Genomic DNA, 18,108 nt, shown 5'->3' on the forward strand with positions numbered 1-18,108 from the left:
TTTACTCCATTTTATTATTATTTCATTTAAGTAGATATTAAAAAGAGTTGCTGAGAGGGGACATCCCTGTCGGACCCCTTGGTTTATCTCTTGTATATGGTAGCTCATGATTTAATCTTATTTGTATTTGATTATTTTCATATATACTTGTGACAGCTTTTAGGATATTATTTGGTATTTGTCTTTCTTTTAATATGTTAAATAATATGTTTCTTTTAACTTTGTCAAATGCTTTTTCAAAGTCAATAAATGCAATATGTGTTTCTAAATTATATTCTCTTCTTTTCTCTATTATTAATTTTAGGCAGAAGGCTGGGTCTATACATGATCGCCCTTTTCTAAATCCATTTTGTACCTCTAGAATAAAGTTTTCGGAATATTTCATTAGTTTGTTATTTAAGATTCTGCTGTATATTTTGTAACATGAATTTAGTATACTGATACCTCTATAGTTTTTAGGGTCATCTCTATTACCTTTCTTAAAGATAGAAATCACAATTGCTTTTTTCCATTCTATTGGGGGGATACCAGTTGAGTAGATTTTATTTAAAAATAATAAGAGTCTTCCTTTGAATCTTGTTCCTGCGTATTTATATAGTTCTGAACCTAGCTTATCTTCTCCAGGTGATTTTCCGTTTCTTGTTTCTTTCAGGCTGATTTCTAATTCTTCTTCAGTTATTTCCTTTTCATTTTCGTTAATTGTTTGCCAGTTGTCTTTTTTAAAATATTTGTCTGTCCACAGTTCTGTGTAGTAATTTAGAAATTCTTCTAATTTCAATTCAGTGTTTAATTTTGTTTTCTTTGGTATCTGCATTTAGGTGTTTCAAAATCTTATATACATTGGGTCTTATTTTATATAAATCATGTTCTAAATTAGAAACAAATTTATTCCATGATTCTCTGTCTTTTTCTGACTTCTCTTTTAGCTATGACTCTTATTCTTTTATATTCTATTTCATCTTCTAATCTTTTACTGCTTAACCATTTGTGATAGGCTTCTTTTTTCTTTTTGATTATTTCTTTGATTGTATCATCCCAGATCTTCAGTTTTTTTCTTTTATTGAATTTTTTGGTCTTTCCTAAGCTTTCATTTGCTGCTGCATTTAGTATCGTTTTTATATTAAGCCATTCTATTTCTATTTCTTCATTTTGTTTTATTTTATCTATATACTGGTTAATTCTTTGTTCATATAGCCATTGTATATTTGTGTCATTCAATAGTCTAGTTTTATAAACAAATGTTTCAATTTTTCTTTCTGTTCTTGTTACTTGTAGCCATTTAGGTGGTAATCTTAATTTTATTTTAACAAGGAAGTGGTCACTGCTTATTTCATATCCTCTGTGAACTCTAACATCTAGTGAAAATTTTGATGTCTTTTCATTTAATATGAAGTAATCTAATATTGATTTCCATCCTCTTGCTGCCCAAGTATATTTATGTATGTCTTTATGTTTATAGAAGATATTCATTATTTTAAGGTATTATAAACTACAAAGTCAATCAATTTTTTACCATTTCTGTTTAGAGTGTGTTCTCCATGTATTCCTATATTATTATTAATTTTCGTGTTTCCAATTCTTGCATTTAAGTCTCCTGCTAAAATTATGTAATCATTTTTATTTATTTTATTATCATCCAGCACATCTTTAATAATGGAGTCGCCATATAATGCCACTTGCTCATCTTTCGTGCCATCATGATTAGTTTTACCCGAATTTTCTTAATTTCATTCCACATCCATTTCATCCCTTTCCTCATCCAATCCAATTCAACTTCCGAATCTCACATCACATTCTCTCTATCATTCATTCTTTCTAATTTTCTAACTCTCGACACCCTCTTCTCACTTTCACTCTCATTCATCCTTCTGTGCTTCTGTACTTTCGGTCCAACTTTTGCTGTCATTCATTCCTTCGATTTTTTCCACTTTCGATTCCTGCATCACGCCATTTCCAGTTTCATTCGTTCTCTCAATTTCCTTTCCTTCCGCCACTCTCGCCTCACTTTCATCCTTTTTGATATCTGTTACAGTTTTTAAATCACTCATTTTCTTTTTTACTGATTTTTTTAACATTCTTTCGCCTCTCTTTCACACCATCCTTCTCTTTCGAACGTGCACTCATTTTCCCTGCGACATTCTCGCTACTAATACTTTCTGTCATCAATTTCATATTTGCATTTATCAATTCTTTGTTCGGGTCACACTTCGCACACACACCCTCCTTCCATCCACCATGAACATCTACAAATCATTTATGTAATCGAAAGAATACATACAGGGTGTTCGGGATAAATTTGACAGTTTCGTAAGGAAAAAGAAAATCTTCTTTGTATCTATTAAATTTAATGAATTGACAAAAAAACATTACAGGCAGAGTTAATTACAATACTATCAACAAGATTTACTCAAAATAACCACCATTAGCATCGATCACAGCTTCAATTCTGCTTCGGAACCTCGAACAAGCTGATGCTACAGTCTCCCTGGGAAGGGCCGCAAAAACTGTTTTAATTTTATCCATTAACTGGGCTTTTGTATTACTGGAAGTGCGATTGGTGTCTTTTTCAACTGCGCCCCATACAAAATAATCCATGGGGTTAAGGTCTGGGGAGTTTGGAGGCCAAACATTTGGACTGGTGAAGTCGTAGAAATTTTCAGACAACCATTTTTGACTTTTCCCAGAGGTGTGGCAAGGGGCCGAATCCTGCTGCCATACATACGGCCTACCATTGGCTACCCTTGTTATCCAGGGCTTGACTACAGTTAGCAACTCCACGAACAAAGCCCGAATTCCAATGCCAGGGTTCTTCAACACCTGTTCCTGCAGATTTGCGAGGAATTCTGCTGTACGAACGCAATCAGATCGTCTGCTAGGGATCTTTCTTCTTGCTACATCCTCGTAGTCACCATTGCAAGTCTCTAGTTCATGCCTGATTGTTTTTACTGTATTCAGGGAGCATTGGGCAGCAGTCGTAATATCCTTATTTTGATGGCGGGCACGAATCATCATGATACAAGTTATTCTCTTCCATGATTCAGGTGGGTTCCAGCTATCCATCCTTTCTGACATCTTGTATATGAATGAAGAAGGGTCCAAACTTTTAAATGAAGAGAAGTGTGTGTTAATACATGTAACTTACGGAAAAATATAATTAATTATAAATATGTCAAATTTATCCCGAACACCCTGTATAACACCTCACACTTAACGAAACGACTGAAGTGTAAATTAAATTCATGGAATGACGAAGCCGCTGCCATGTTATTTCCTCTGCTGGTTACTACTCTGAGGTCTTATAATAACGAATTCGTAATTAAGTTTAAGCAAATGAAAATCCCCCACACTAATAGCTATGTGGCCAGTAGGAGAAGAAATGACTGTTGAAGAATGATATTGTGGGATAAAAATGGGAATAGAGTGACTGATGCAGAGGACATAGTGGAATTGTTCAATGAACACTTTATTGGAGTATTTCATCGTAGAGATGTCAGTTTTAATGCTAGAGGGATAGGGCTGGTTCAAGGTTTAGAGGTACAGGAGGAGAGTGTGTTTCAGATACTGAGTACTCTGGATGTCAGTAAAGCTTTGGGACTAGATGGTATTTCACCACAAGTTTTGAGAGATTGTGTATCTTTGTATCCCAGACATGCAGAACACTTCTGCATGTCTGGGATTCATTTTGGGCTATTCTGTTTTGGCTTGCACCAATTAACCAACTCTTCATTCTTGTGAATTGTTTTCTTTAATGACTCAAAATCTCTGTTTGTTCACCCTTTGCATTTTCAGTTATACCATAGGCAGCACAAATAAGTCACATTTTTCAATTTCCATGTTTTGAAATTTTGTCATATCTCTATACTTGAAATTGCTTTTCATTAAAGATGTGAATGGGTTCGTTCCATTGTTGAATACTGCTACTGCTTTTTTGTGTGTGATTAAATCATATACAGGTGCTATTTAGAAATTCATTTATTTCATTCTTCACAAGTTTTGCTGACATGGTATTTTTATAATTTTTCTGGTACTTTCGCTGCTGCTTTTCTGATAAAAAGAACTGATTTTCAAAATAAAATTGTACGATTTTGGTTAATTGCTGGGTTGTGAACTTTTCAATGATTAATTTCCTAAACATTCCTTAGAATACCTAAAATAAAATGAAAAAGTTAATAATCAAAAAAGTTATTCACATTTTAAACTGCTTTGTGACTTATGAGCCAAACCCTGTGTGTGTGTGCACTGCTTGGAAAGAAGTCAACAGGTACTCCCATGGACAAAGTGCATCATGTCATGTTATGTTTGTGGCTGCCAAGTCAGTGCAACTGTGTCTGGGTGAAATGGTTGGATGGAAGTGCAGGGAATCAACTGCAATTGCTACCCATAGTGGATGGCCTACCATACTTGCCAAATGTGACCATAGGGTGCTATGCAGGATAATATATAAAAACTACCATTCGTCTGCCAACACATTGATTTTGGAGTTCCGGACATCAACTGGAACAAGAATCTGCACAAAAAACATTCAGAACTGAGGCCCACCGACAAATGCAGTGTTATCTTCAGTGATGCAAAAGAGCATGTACAGTGGATTGTGGAAGCTTGGAAGCTGTGTTATGGAGTGATGAATCATGTTACATCCTCCATCAAGCAGATTGACAGGCATGATGGATGCCTGATGACCATCTCTTACCAGAGTGCTTAACCCCAACTATGAAATATGGAGGTGGCGGTGTGATGGTATGGTCCTGTTTTTCCTGATTTGGCTTCAGACCTCTGTTTGTAGTGCCGTGAACATTGAACTCCAAGAGATATATCTGAACAGTCTGGACAATGCAGTGCTTCTTATTTTGTGATGTTTCTACAGAAATGACCATTCTCTTTCAGCAAGACAATGTTCCGTGTCATAAGGCTGCTGCTGTAATCGTGTAGTTTGTGGACATGAACGTCACCACACTTGACTGGCCTTCACCAGAGCCCTGATCTCTCTCTCAACCCTGTTGAACATCTGTGGGATAAATTGGAGCATCGGGTGAGATCAAGGGATGTCCAGCTGATAACAGTTCAGGACCTCATAACATGCCTACAGAAAGAATTATCCCAAATTCCCATTGATTGCTATCATACACTTGTGGAAAGTATGCCCCATAGGATTGTTGCAGTCATCGTAGTGTATGTGTTGACTTCTTTCCAAGCACTGGATGTATATTACAATTTTTTTAAAAAATTGCTTGCACTCGCACATCATTTGATCCTAATAGTATTGATTTTTACTTTTGTCTTATTGCTGTATACAAAGAGATTCTGTTCTCCATATACTTTCATTGTTTAATTTTTAATTTTCAACTGTATTATGCTGATGATGGTTTACAATATTGAACTAAAATTTAATCTTTTGGGTTTAATCATTCTTAATGAGAATTTTTTTTCAACTATGTCTGTGTGATATTAGTATTATAATGAATAATGCATAGTTATTAAAATTCAATTTATTTTGTAACCAAGTGAAAAAAAAAATTCTGCAACTGTTACTCTCCAGAGTATTTTACTAATAAGTTGATATAATATTTTACTTCTTGTACAGAACATCCACATATGTTTGTACATATGTGGATGTTCTGAGTGCAAGCAGTGTGAATGAATTCAAGTATAAGTATGACAGCTGGTGCATGTTGGTATGTAGCCTCCCTCGATGAGTCTCAGACTCCCTGCTGGAGGTCTCTTAATAATATGGGGAATATGACTTCTACATTAATTGAATCTTTGTATCTTCCTTGGGCTCTTACTAATGGCAGACTTGCTTCCTGGGGAGTAGTGGTTCTGCTTCAGTGGTAAGTTTTTCCAATCACTGGGTGGAGTCACTGCTAAATTTCTCCTTTGAAGTAATTCTGCTCTGGAGTGACGAGTTTAGTAGTAGTCCTGTTCGAGTCGCTCAGTAAGATTGAGTGGTCGAAACTAGTCTAGTTAGTGGCCATTCCCATAATGCATTGCACTATATACTTGAGAAAGGAATTGTGCTTTGCATGGGGATACCTAGGCACTTGATGTGAAGTCAGTAGCATTAGTCAACAAGATTCACACACAAACTTTGTTTACTTACATTTGGGTAAAGGATTAAACAAAGGAATATAATTTATCAAGTTAATATACAATGTATAGTCTACAGCAGTTAGATTTGAAGGAGGCACAGGAAAATAGTTTGTAAAATCAGATATGTGACAAGAGTGCATATTATATTATCTTATTGCTGTTCCACATCTGTGTGGAGATGTTAATCTCAGCTTTTTACTTTATGCAGATATTTTCTTAAGTAAATCTTGCAAGTCTCTGAAAGAGGCCTTAAATAAATTGAGTAACAGCTGTAATAAATTTAGTTATGAAAATCAGCAATAAATAAATAAATAAATAAAAATAGGCAGGGCCAGCTCCATCCTGAATTTAAAACATGTAGAACAAGTGAAACATTTCTACTATTTAGGCAGTTTTTGGGGAAAATGGCAAATTAAACATGGAAATAGATGACAATTAGCAAAGATGATATGGAGTCAACTGAATCCATTTTTTATGGAATAAGAGATTACTCTAAATGCTGCTGTAGCTGGATACAAGATGGCATTCAAACAAATTTTTTACTTATTGATTTGAGAGCTTGGTTAGAAGTTAGTTGACCAGACTAGATGTCATACCAGTGAGAAAAATTTAGGAAGTAGACATATGGCATAAGTGATATTATATTGAAGATAAAAATATTTGGAAGGAATTTGACATTGTTAGCATTCAGAAATATGTGAGCAGAGCTTATCTTAGGTGGTATGGTGACTTGAGTAGAATAGGTTAGACATTGATGCAGGAATGGATAAAAAGATGTGACCAAGCTCTACTTGGATGAATGCAGTTAGAAAATTCGAGAACAGAAATTTCCAATTATAGACTCGCCTGTATATCTGCAGTTGTGATCAAAGTGTTGGAAAATTTGGTTAGAAATAGAATACAGGATTGAGTTGATGAACTTAAGATCATCTATGATGGTCAACATGGATTTGTGAATGGCAGATCTTGTTTTAACTATCTACTTATGTTTATGATAAGGTGGTGAATGTGTTGGATAAGAGAGAATCATATACAGTGATGTCCAAGAATATCATATACAGATATTCTTGGACTTGGTAAAAGCATTTGATGGATTACGACTTGATAAATTGATGTACAAGCTGCAGAGGATAGGAATAGATAGTATATTGGATAGATAGATTGGCTCTCTGAATGATATCAGCAAGTTGTGTATTCTGGAGCTGTGTCTCAGAAAAGGAAGGTGACCAGTCGCATGCAACAGGGTTCTGTTGTCGGGCACCTACTATTTAACTTAATTATATTTCATGGGATTGACTGGGGATCTTCAAATCTTTGCTAATAATGCAAAGCTTGGTAGCATTATCAGAAGTAGTGCTGATCTTTACTCTATAGCAGGCCTACACAACTTGATTGTCTTTGAGGGCCAATCATTCGATGCTGTTGGCACTCTCCCCCTCGATGAGTCTTTGGACTCCCTGGAGGTGCCAAATAATAATAATAATAATAATAATAATAATAAACCCAACTTGGACAACCTGACCAAGGGCCAGATCACTTCAGACCCTGAATCTTAGACTAGTCAACTGCAGCTAAACTTATGTAAATTTGTTAGTAGGTCTACAGTAAATACTAATTAATATGCATATTTAAATTTTTTAGAGAGTTACAATTAAAATTATAATCAAAATTATTTACAAACAGATGTAGCTGCAAAATTTCTCAATAAAAACCACATAAACACAAAATTTACTAATAATTTCACTGAGAATATCACACTTATTCTCAATGAAATATCAGTGACGGAATGTCACATTGTTACATTTAAAATGTCACAATGTGACACTTTGCATTTCTTGTTGCTACTATTTTATCAAAGTTTGGTGTTCTTAATATGGCCTCTAAATTGATATCATAAAGGTGAACGCTGTTTGGTTTTGTTCAAGTTCATGACTGAAAATGTTTGTTCACAAATATATGTGCTCCCAAACATATAAAATACCTGGTAGGCAGTATCCAACAAACTTTTAAATTCATCCTGATCCAAAATAGAATAAAGCTATTGTAAAGTACTCTCCCTATGCTTGACCCGATAGTTTTCAGAACACTGGAGATCAATAACTTCTATCTGGAGTTCGACAGGTAAATTTCCTGCTTTGACAGAAAATGGATCCTCAATCACTTTAAAATTTACTCAATGGCATTCTTCTCTGAAACTCCTCACTTAGAAGTGATATGTGCTTCGTATAGTTTCCACCCACCATTGAATGATATTCTGATGGAATATTCTATTGACCAGTTAAGAAATGTGACATATCCCCCTTAGCAAGTTGATTTTCAAACAAACTTAATTTCATTTTGAATGCTTTTATAAGAGATATTAACTGAAAAACAAACTTATTTTTTCCTTGAAGCTGTAAGTTAAGGTCATTCAAGTGACCCAAAATGTCACATAAGAAAAATAAATCTTGATTCCATTCTTCATCCATTATTTCTGGGAATTTTTCCATATCTTCTTGAGATTCCAAAAATTCAACTAGTTCATTTTTTAGAGCGACAAAGCGTGACAAAATTTTACCGCAGTTCAACCAACATACATCAGTGTGGTATGGTAGATCCCTGTACCTGGCATCATTGTCTTCTAGAAACGTCTGAAACATGAGCAAATACTACTTTAATCACATGATCAAACTGCGAAACCTTTGAACATAACACCTGCTGATGAATTAGGCAGTGAAATTTTGTCAATGGTTTACCTGCATACTGTTCAATAAATGTTACAGCACCAACAATTTTTTCCACACATAGATGGGACACCATCAGTGCAAACTGCCTACTAAATTCTTGAAATTTAAGGATAGTTTTCGGTTACATCTTTACATTTTCTGCATTCTCCTTTCCTGTTGTTCTTCCTTTCATTGAACACAAATCAGCAAGCTCCTCTGTCACCTCAAAATTCTTATTAATGATCTTGCATATATTAAAAGCAGTATCTTTCACGTCAGTACTTTCATCCATAGCAAGCGAATAATAAACAAATTCACTAGCTGATTTTTGCAGGTTATCTTTAAGATCCCCAGCAATATCAGCCACCCTGTGCTTGAACAGTCATACGGGACAAACGTATTTTAAATTATTTTTCCTATCAGGACACAATTCGGAAATGGCAATCATTAGACACTTTTTATCAACTCTCCCTCAGCAAATGATTTGCCAGCACAAACTATTTCTTGTGATATTTTTAAACTTACCTTTGTGGCAACTTCATTTGCAGATGTCACTTTTTTAAGGCTTGTTGCTCACTACTAAGGACTTTCAATAACTGCTGCTTTTATTTGCTTTTCACTTGCATCCAACTTGCAAAGGTTAGGATGTTTCGATTCAAAATGATGTCTCAGATTGTACTCTTTTGGCTCAGTGATCGATTCCCAGCAAACAATGTACACTATTTTGTCCTTAAACAATGTAAAAAAATATTTGTTTGTCCACTCAGGGTTAAATGCTCAATGTTCTGAATCTATTTTACGCTTTTTACTTAAGCTCATTGTGTCGAGATTGACAATATTAATTACAAAAAACTAATGATGAAAAACTCGCAGTAATGCAGGTTATGATAACAGTTATGTAATGTATTGCTCCAGCTACAACCAACCACTACACTGCCAAAGCCAGTCAAGGCATGGCCATCTTTATGTAATAAGATTCGTTCTCGTTCATAGACATCAAGTCGTTATCACAGAGATGCAACTTTGAATTTCCCCGCAGCAACACTAGCTCTAACAAAACCTCGAAGCGATTGTAATAATTTGTTATTAAATGCGACAGTGGGAATAACTCCAAATGCAATTTATTGTCGAGTTGAAAGAAACATGATTGTGACATTAATCGCATGAACATAAACATGCAGTCTTAGTAAAAGTTTAACTCAATGCTAGGAAAAAAATCGTCTAATTTCATATTCCCCCGTATGATGAAATAATTTCAATCAGCCAGACGGGCCAAAATAAATAGCATTGCGGGCCGTATGTTGTGCAGGCCTGCTCTACAGCAGGCCTGCACAACATACAGAGTCTATTCAGGAAGATTTGAATAGATTCTGAGCTTGGACAAATGAGTTGTTGAAGTTTTAATACTAATAAATTAAAGTTATTACGCTTCGGGATACAGAGATATAAGGCTGTGTACTTTATTGGTGGAGCTGTACTTCAGGAAGCGAATGAGATAAGATTCAGGATCTTGGAGTGATGGCAGACAGTGGACTGAAGTAGTACTGAGGCACATCACATGTGTTGCAAAGACTGCACATCATGTTACTGCTATGATAAAAAGTACATTGACAAGTAGAGATAATTATGTGGTGGTCCCTCTATATAAGGCATTCGTCAGATCACATATGGACTATCTTGTGCAGATTTGGTCACTGAGTTTTCATTGTGATGTGGAAACACTAGAGGGGCCAAAGACGAACAACCAAAGTGATGTCAGGACTCTGGAGTGTTGGTTATGAAAATTGTTTGAGAGAATGTGGATTACAGAGGTTGGTGAATAGGAGGTAAAGAGGAGGCCTTCAAGTTAAGAGATACTATCAGATTAATACAGAAGAAATTATAAAAAGAGTGGATATTGAGATGGGAAGAACAACAGGCCATCCCTGGAAGTTGTTAAAGATGTGGTGAAGACGGATGTGAAGAGTATATTTTTTATGTAGAGCGTTGTTAGTGAGTTGAATGCATTGCCTGAGTGCAGGTAGTATAAATAACTTCAAAACTCATTATGATAGACTTGTTGCTGGTTAAGTGGATCTCCTATGAAGAGTCTGTTGATCCCATGAAGGTTACCAGATAATGATAATAAATGAAAAAAGTGCCCTGGCAAAGTAAGTAATATAAACCTTTCATGTACTCTCATAGTACCTTTAATGAATGTACAGCTACAATTCTTGAGGGTATTGTGATACTACATGTAAATGTTCACATTTGAGAAATTGAAAACATTTTACTATATTCCATTATGGGCAAGGATGTCTGAATATTTTTAAGAAAACATGAATTTTTTCTCCCAAAGAAACTGCTAGCCTGCTTATTGCCATGAAGTTGCTCAAAAAAGTTTGGTTCTCTAGATCAGTTTCTGGATTATCCTTAGTCTGCTCACATTCTGGATTATGGAACCTTTGGTGGGTGGAATTCATTTTTTTAAGGTCTAAGTAAACAGATTACTGCAAGGTTTTATTTTTAATTAGTTCAATGAATTTACTTCTGTTGTCGTATAATATAGTGGAATATAATTTGGTCGCTTGGTGTCGCACCGATTAGATTGTCGAGAGCTCCTGAAAAGATTAGTAGTATTTTGTGTTAACGTTAGATATTTTACTCGAATTTTAAGTAGTATTGTTTGCTTTTTGTTTCTTGGTGTGTCTGTGAAATTTTTGCATGTTTTCTGTTATTTTAATTATTATTTTTAAGATAAGATAGTGTACACATGGCACCGATAAAGAAAAAAATGGCGGCCAGGTCGCCATGTTTGTTTAAGAGTTTTGATGTAAACGAATTTATGCAATGTGCTGTCTGTGAGATGTATGCCTTGCGAAGAGCGGTGGGCGTCTGGTTAGAAAGTGATAGTGGAGTTAATATGTGCAGAAAGTGTAATGAGAATGAGGATTTCAAGCGTGTTTCGTGTGTCGAGAGTGATATCGTTAACGATAGTCAGAATGTAGAAAATGGTGGTGTGCTAGAGAATTGCGTGGTAGTGCCAGATAGGTGTGAGAGCATCGCTGAAAGTGTAAATGAAGGTAGAAATACAGAAAGAATGGATGATTTGATCGATAATGAAAATGGTGAGATAAATACGAGTAAGCAAAATTGCCCGTTTGAACGGTGCAATACACAGAGCTAAAAGAAAACTGGAGCGTATGGAAAAATGTGTGTTGAACGAACCGAAAATAACCGGCGGAAGTCTGTGACGGCAAATAATAGAATGTTCGTAAACGTCAATAAAATGAAGGAGCGAGTGCTGTATGGGGATTCGCTATTAAGAGGTGTAATAATTGAGAGTTTAACAAAGTCGTACCAGCCGGGTGCGAACATAAAGGACATCAGCGAATCTATTCGACTGCAAAAACAGAGGGTGAAAGAGATGATAATCGTGGCAGGAACGAATGATTTGAAAGAGGACAAAATGGAAATGATAGAGGATGTGAGGGAGTTATTTGAGGTAGCGAAAGAGAAGAGTGAAAGAGTTAGGATGGTGAGTATCTTACCGTGGTATGACAGCAAAGTGTTTAGAAGGAGGGCCATAATTTCCAATGACTTTATGCGTGGGTTATGCATGGAGAGTGGTGTGGAATTTGTGGATGTGTGGAATGAGTTCGATGGGCGAAAGGACTTATATAAGATGGATGGGTTACATTTGAATGCAGTTGGTGTACGGAGACTTGAAAAAGTGTTGATGAATGATGTGGAAGTGGATGTACAGACTCAGGGAAACTAGATTTATTAAAGGGGGGGGGAGTAGATATGCAGACTTTAGGGAGGCAGTTAAGTGTATGAATGAGTATATTATGCCCGAGCAAGTACGAAGGACAACAAATCAGAATGGGATAGTTAGTATAAGGCATCAAAGTAGGGATGGGACAAATGGGCTTCTGCGATTCATGTACACTAATGCCAGGAGTACTAGGAACAAGAAGGAAGAGTTTTTGGCCATGGTTGGCACTTCCAGGCCACAGGTTGTTGGTATTAGTGAAACATGGCTGACAGAAGATGATAAAGCTAGTGGGATTGAATGCGACGGGTATAGCGTGTTCAGGAGTGACAGGGTGAATAAAAAGGGGGGAGGAGTGTTATTGATGATAGCTGATGAGCTTCAGCCAAGGAGTATAGAAGTTGAACTGCAGGATGGGGAAAAAAGCACATTTGAGGCTGTTTGGTGTGAGATAGAATCTAGCAGAACAAAATATACAATTGGGTGCTGCTATAGACCAGGTGATGGAATAGATGGTGAGGATAGTATGCATAAGCAAATAGAAGAAATGAGCGGAAGGAGGGTAATTATTATGGGTGATTTCAATTATGGTAGCATTGACTGGAAAGAGGAGAGGGCACATGGGAGGAAGGAATTGGATTTTATGCGGTTATTAAGGGACAACTATCTACGGCAACATGTAGTGGAAAATACCAGGGGGCAGAGAGTGCTGGACCTAGTAATTGCAACTGAGAATGTGGCTGTAACGAACATGACCATGTTGCCACCAATTGGTGAGAGTGACCATAAGGTCATGACTTGGGAGGTGGCTAAAGGAGTCGAATTTACAATTAAGACAGGGTACATGTGGAATTACCGGGCTGGTAAGTATGACAAGCTTAGGTGTGTGGTTGGCTCAATGTCATGGCATGTAAAACTGCAAGGGCTGGATGTTGATAGTGCATGGGAGGTGGTTAAGAACTGTTTGCAGGAGGCAATGGTTGACTGTATACCAAGAGTCCGAATAATAAATCAAGTAGGAGTTAAATGGATGAATAACACTATTAAGCTTGAGCTGCAAAAAAAAGAAACAATTGTGGAGGGAATTTAAGGAGAAGGGTGACCATCAGACGCATGAACAGTATAAAGCTCAGGCCAGGATGGTAACAAGGGTGGTAAGAAAAGCAAAAGCAGATTATGAAAGGAAATTGGCCACGCAGGCTAAAGAGAATCCCAAACAGTTTTTTCAATATGTTGCAAGTAAAAGGAAAAATGCTCATGGTAGAATGATCTTAAAAAAATGCTGAGGGTAGGGAGGTAACCGAATCAGTAGATATTGTGGAATTACTGAGCGAGCACTTTGCAAGAGTATATCATCCAGGTGGTGACTTTGCAGGAATGGAAGAACCAACAGCTTATACTGGAATTGTGATGAATGAAGTAGAGGTAACTAGTCTATTACAGAACCTCAATGTCAATACATCTGTGAGATTGGATGGTATATCAGCTCGTGTCGTACGTGAAGCGGCTAAAGAATTGCCAGTGCCCTTGACCATTTTGTTTAATTTGAGCCTCAGGACTGGGTCAGTCCCAAGGGGGTGGAAAGAGGGGAAAATAATTCCGCTGCACAAAGGTGGTTCCAAGGCTGCTGTTGAAAATTACCGGCCAATCAGCATAACAGGAATCATCAAAGTCTTAGAGAAAATAGTCAAGAGGAAAATACAAGATTGGATAGAAGAAAATGGGATACTGTATCGGGGACAGCATGGTTTTGTGAAGGGTAAGTCATGCCTCAGTAACTTGCTCACGTATTATAACACAGTGACGGCTGAACTGGATAAGGGTAATGGGTTTACAGTGATTCTACTGCACCTTGCTAAGGCCTCTGACAGGATACCACATGGAATTCTAATCAGTAAATTGCAGCATATGGGGATGGACATAGGGTTGGTGAGATGGATAGGAGGGTGGTTGACGGAGAGATATCAGAGAGTGGTTTACTCAGGAGTAGAGTCCACAAGACGGCCTGTGACTAGTGGTGTGCCACAAGGATCTGTTCTTGGACCACTGCTGTTTAATTTGTTCATAAATGATATAGGAAAGGATCTGAGAGGAACAGTTCATTTGTTTGCGGATGATGCAAAGTTGGGTAGGGCAATAGTGAATGCAGATGACGTCAAAATTTTGCAGGATGATTTGGATAGATTGGAGGTCTGGGCTAAGGAGAATGGATGTCAATTTAATGTGGCAAAGTGTGGCAGATGACGTCAAAATTTTGCAGGATGATTTGGATAGATTGGAGGTCTGGGCTAAGGAGAATGGATGTCAATTTAATGTGGCAAAGTGTGGCAGATGACGTCAAAATTTTGCAGGATGATTTGGATAGATTGGAGGTCTGGGCTAAGGAGAATGGATGTCAATTTAATGTGGCAAAATGTAAGGTTAAGCAATTTGGGGTGAAAAGATTGACGGCAGTTTACTGCATTGGTGGAACCCTGCTCCAGGAAATCGATGATGCACGAGATTTAGGAGTGTTGGTGGATAAGGAATTGAAATTTAGGGGACACATTGCAAAAGTGCCCAAATCAGCTCATCAAATCACTTGGTTGCTGAAGAATACGTTAACAAGCAGAGACAAGCAGGTTATTGTTCCTCTGTATCGAGCCTTGATAAGACCCCATCTCGACTACTGTGCTCAGATTTGGTCATCTAGGTTTCTTCTTGATGGGGAGGAGGTGGAGAGGATCCAGAAGCGAGTGACCAAGGTGATTGCAGGTCTGTGGAATGAACCTTATGAGAACAGGTTGAGGATTTGTGGGTTGCAAAAATTGGTTGATAGGCGGAGGAGGGGAGATATGATTGAGACATTCAAATTACTGAAGGGTTTCTATAAAATTAATTCAGAAGATATTTTTGAGAACAGGGCTAGTTGTGGGCATACTAGGGGACATCCATGGAAACTGGGCAAAAGTGGTTAGTAAAGGTGTTAGAGCTGGGTTCTTTACTTTTAGAGTAGTGAATGAGTGGAATGCGCTCCCTGAGTCTGTGGTGGATGCTGTGACAGTGAATGAGTTTAAGGCGAGGTATGATAGATACTGTATGAATGTCGAATAGTTGTGATGAATATGATTTGGGGCCTCCCTCGATGAGTCTAATGACTCCGTGGAGTTACCCGTAATAATAGTAATAGTAATAAATAATAAATAAAATATAAAGTAAAATTTAAAAAAATGTTCTTAGTCCATTCATAGCACTAATGCAGTATTTGTGTACCTTTTGTGAGCTTGAGTGGGAATAATAATGAGTTTTATTATAAATGCTTTATTAACACTGTTTTTAGATGAAGAGGAAGTTGGTGAATCAACAGCAGAAAGTGAAGAGGAGAAAGAAAATGTTTCCTATATCATATCTGATGAAGTACATTTTGGTAATCCAAAGATAAATAGGTAATGATTAAATTAAATCTTAGCTTGTTTTGTCTTCTGATAATAAATTGATATTAGAGTACAGTATGATACAATAATATACTGTATTTCATAATGGTGTTAAGTTAAAGATAAATTATATGTTTAAGTCCTCAAATAGCGCTAAGAACTTCAGTTGAAAAGAGAATTTTTGAATGCTTATAAATACTAGGATTCTAAGAAAATTTTAAGAAGTTTAATTTGATTAATTTTAAGTGAAACTCTCAAATGGAATCTTCATAACATATTCCTTAGATTCTTCAGATTTCTTCAAATCCTATTGCATGGTCCTCTCTTTGAAGCATATTAATTTTAAATCTCATTGGAACTCTTCATTACATTCATATTTTTTCTGTATTGAGAAATACAAAATCTGTATATTTCTTCCTTTTATTTCCTATTATAGTCAAGTGAAATGCACTCGTTATAATATTTTTTGAAGCCTGCATTTTCTATGATTGATGCTATATCACAGTAAGCCTTCCCCCCCCCCCCACACAGTGATCCCTTCTGTAGTTTCAGACTCCTAATAACCTCTTGAGTTTTCTAATGACAACAGCACCCAAATTATGCGAGCACTAAGCTAGTCTTTGTGAATATTATCAGATAGATGACCGTAAGAAGGATCCATGAAAAAATCAGTTTTTGTATGTTAATAGTATGCAACATTATTACATAATGTAAATTACATATAGTATTTAATAATTATTATATGCTATCCACATGGTCTGGTTGGCCGAGTGGATAGCATATCCACTTTCCAACCAACAGGTTTTGGGTTTGCATCCCACTTTGGGCGTGAATGTTTGTAAAACCTTAGTCTAGATGAGCATAATAGCTCTTTCATTTTAAGTCTTTTCTTGATTCATCTCATCTTCCTTTTACCCCCTTTTACCTTGCAGTGTCGAGGGTTAATTAATCATCGGACCTCAAACCGTTTACAGGGTAAGGTGGTCAGCCCCACGCCCTGGTGTAGCCTATGTCTGTAGTGTTGTTCTCAATGTTGGTCTGCCTGCTTTGTGGGATGAAAAACCCCAGGATAAACTGGGTGGAAAAACCCTACTGTCTACGCCCAAGACTGGCTAACTTGCCTATGGCTGAGGAAGATCCTTCAGCCATAGGCAAAGATCTTCCTTAGTCTCATGTCTCCGATGGGAATCGAAAATAGGACACTCCTTCCGCAGGCATATGGTTGTGAAGTTCACGGCCATTAAGCTAACTGCGCGGACCTTTTCTTGATTGTAATTAAAAAAAAAAATAATAAATCTTATAATTGAGCCATTTTTTGGGGAGGAGGGAGAACAATCTAATGTTTTTTGATTGGTTATATATCTTTTCAAGCATGCCTGTGATTCCTTTCTGACAAAGTACAAATGGTTTGATGGCAAACTGCCTTGCAGATGCTGGAATCTTCAATAATGTTGGTACAATCCTTTAAACCAGAAAATGTTGAGGAGTGGTGTGGAGAATTATTATTATTAATATATTACGGCATCTCCATGGAGTCCGGAGACTCATTGCGAGAGAATTCCAAATCAACCATCATACACACAAATCCTCTTACCTCTCCTTGAATCTATTCACTGTCAGGGTACTCACAACAAATTCTGGCAATCCATTCCACTCACTCTCCACAAAAAAAAATCTGGTCCGCACACCCTTACTTACCATACTCTTACACAACTTCCATGGATGGCCCCTAGTTCTCTATTTGTCTTATGTTGAAAAATTTCGCTTACATCGATTTTATAAAACACCCTTAATATCTTAAAAGTTTCTATCATGTCCCTTCTTTTCCACCAATCAACTAAACTTTGTAACCCACAAACCATACGTTGAAAAATTTCACTTACATCGATTTTATAAAACACCTTTAATATCTTAAAAGTTTCTATCATGTCCCTTCTTTTCCACCTATCAACTAAACTTTGTAACCCACAAACTTTCAACTTATGCTCATAGTCAATATTCCACAGATCTGTCACCATCTTCATGTCACTTGGCTGTGAATCCTTTTGACCTCCTTCTGGTCCCCAAGAAATCCAGTTTACCACATCTGGGCAGTAGTCAAGATATAGCCGAATCATAGCCTTATAAAGAGGGATAATAACTTCCTTAT

At 36.8% G+C, this 18,108-nt stretch overlaps 1 protein-coding gene across 1 annotated transcript in view; it reads left to right on the plus strand.

The window, feature by feature from the left end:
- Positions 1-18,108, plus strand: part of Dhc64C (dynein heavy chain, cytoplasmic) — a 1,087,706-nt gene that overhangs the window by 14,057 nt on the left and 1,055,541 nt on the right. Inside the window, exon 2 of the mRNA XM_090398628.1 lies at positions 15,866-15,971. Within this exon, the coding sequence (XP_090254754.1) occupies positions 15,866-15,971 (106 nt within the window). The remainder of the gene's footprint in view (positions 1-15,865; positions 15,972-18,108) is intronic.

The sequence above is a fragment of the Typopeltis vanoorti genome, chromosome 10 (assembly GCF_054136105.1).
Source record: "Typopeltis vanoorti isolate ZY-2024b chromosome 10, IOZ_Tvanoo_1.0, whole genome shotgun sequence".
Taxonomy (NCBI): domain Eukaryota; kingdom Metazoa; phylum Arthropoda; class Arachnida; order Uropygi; family Thelyphonidae; genus Typopeltis; species Typopeltis vanoorti.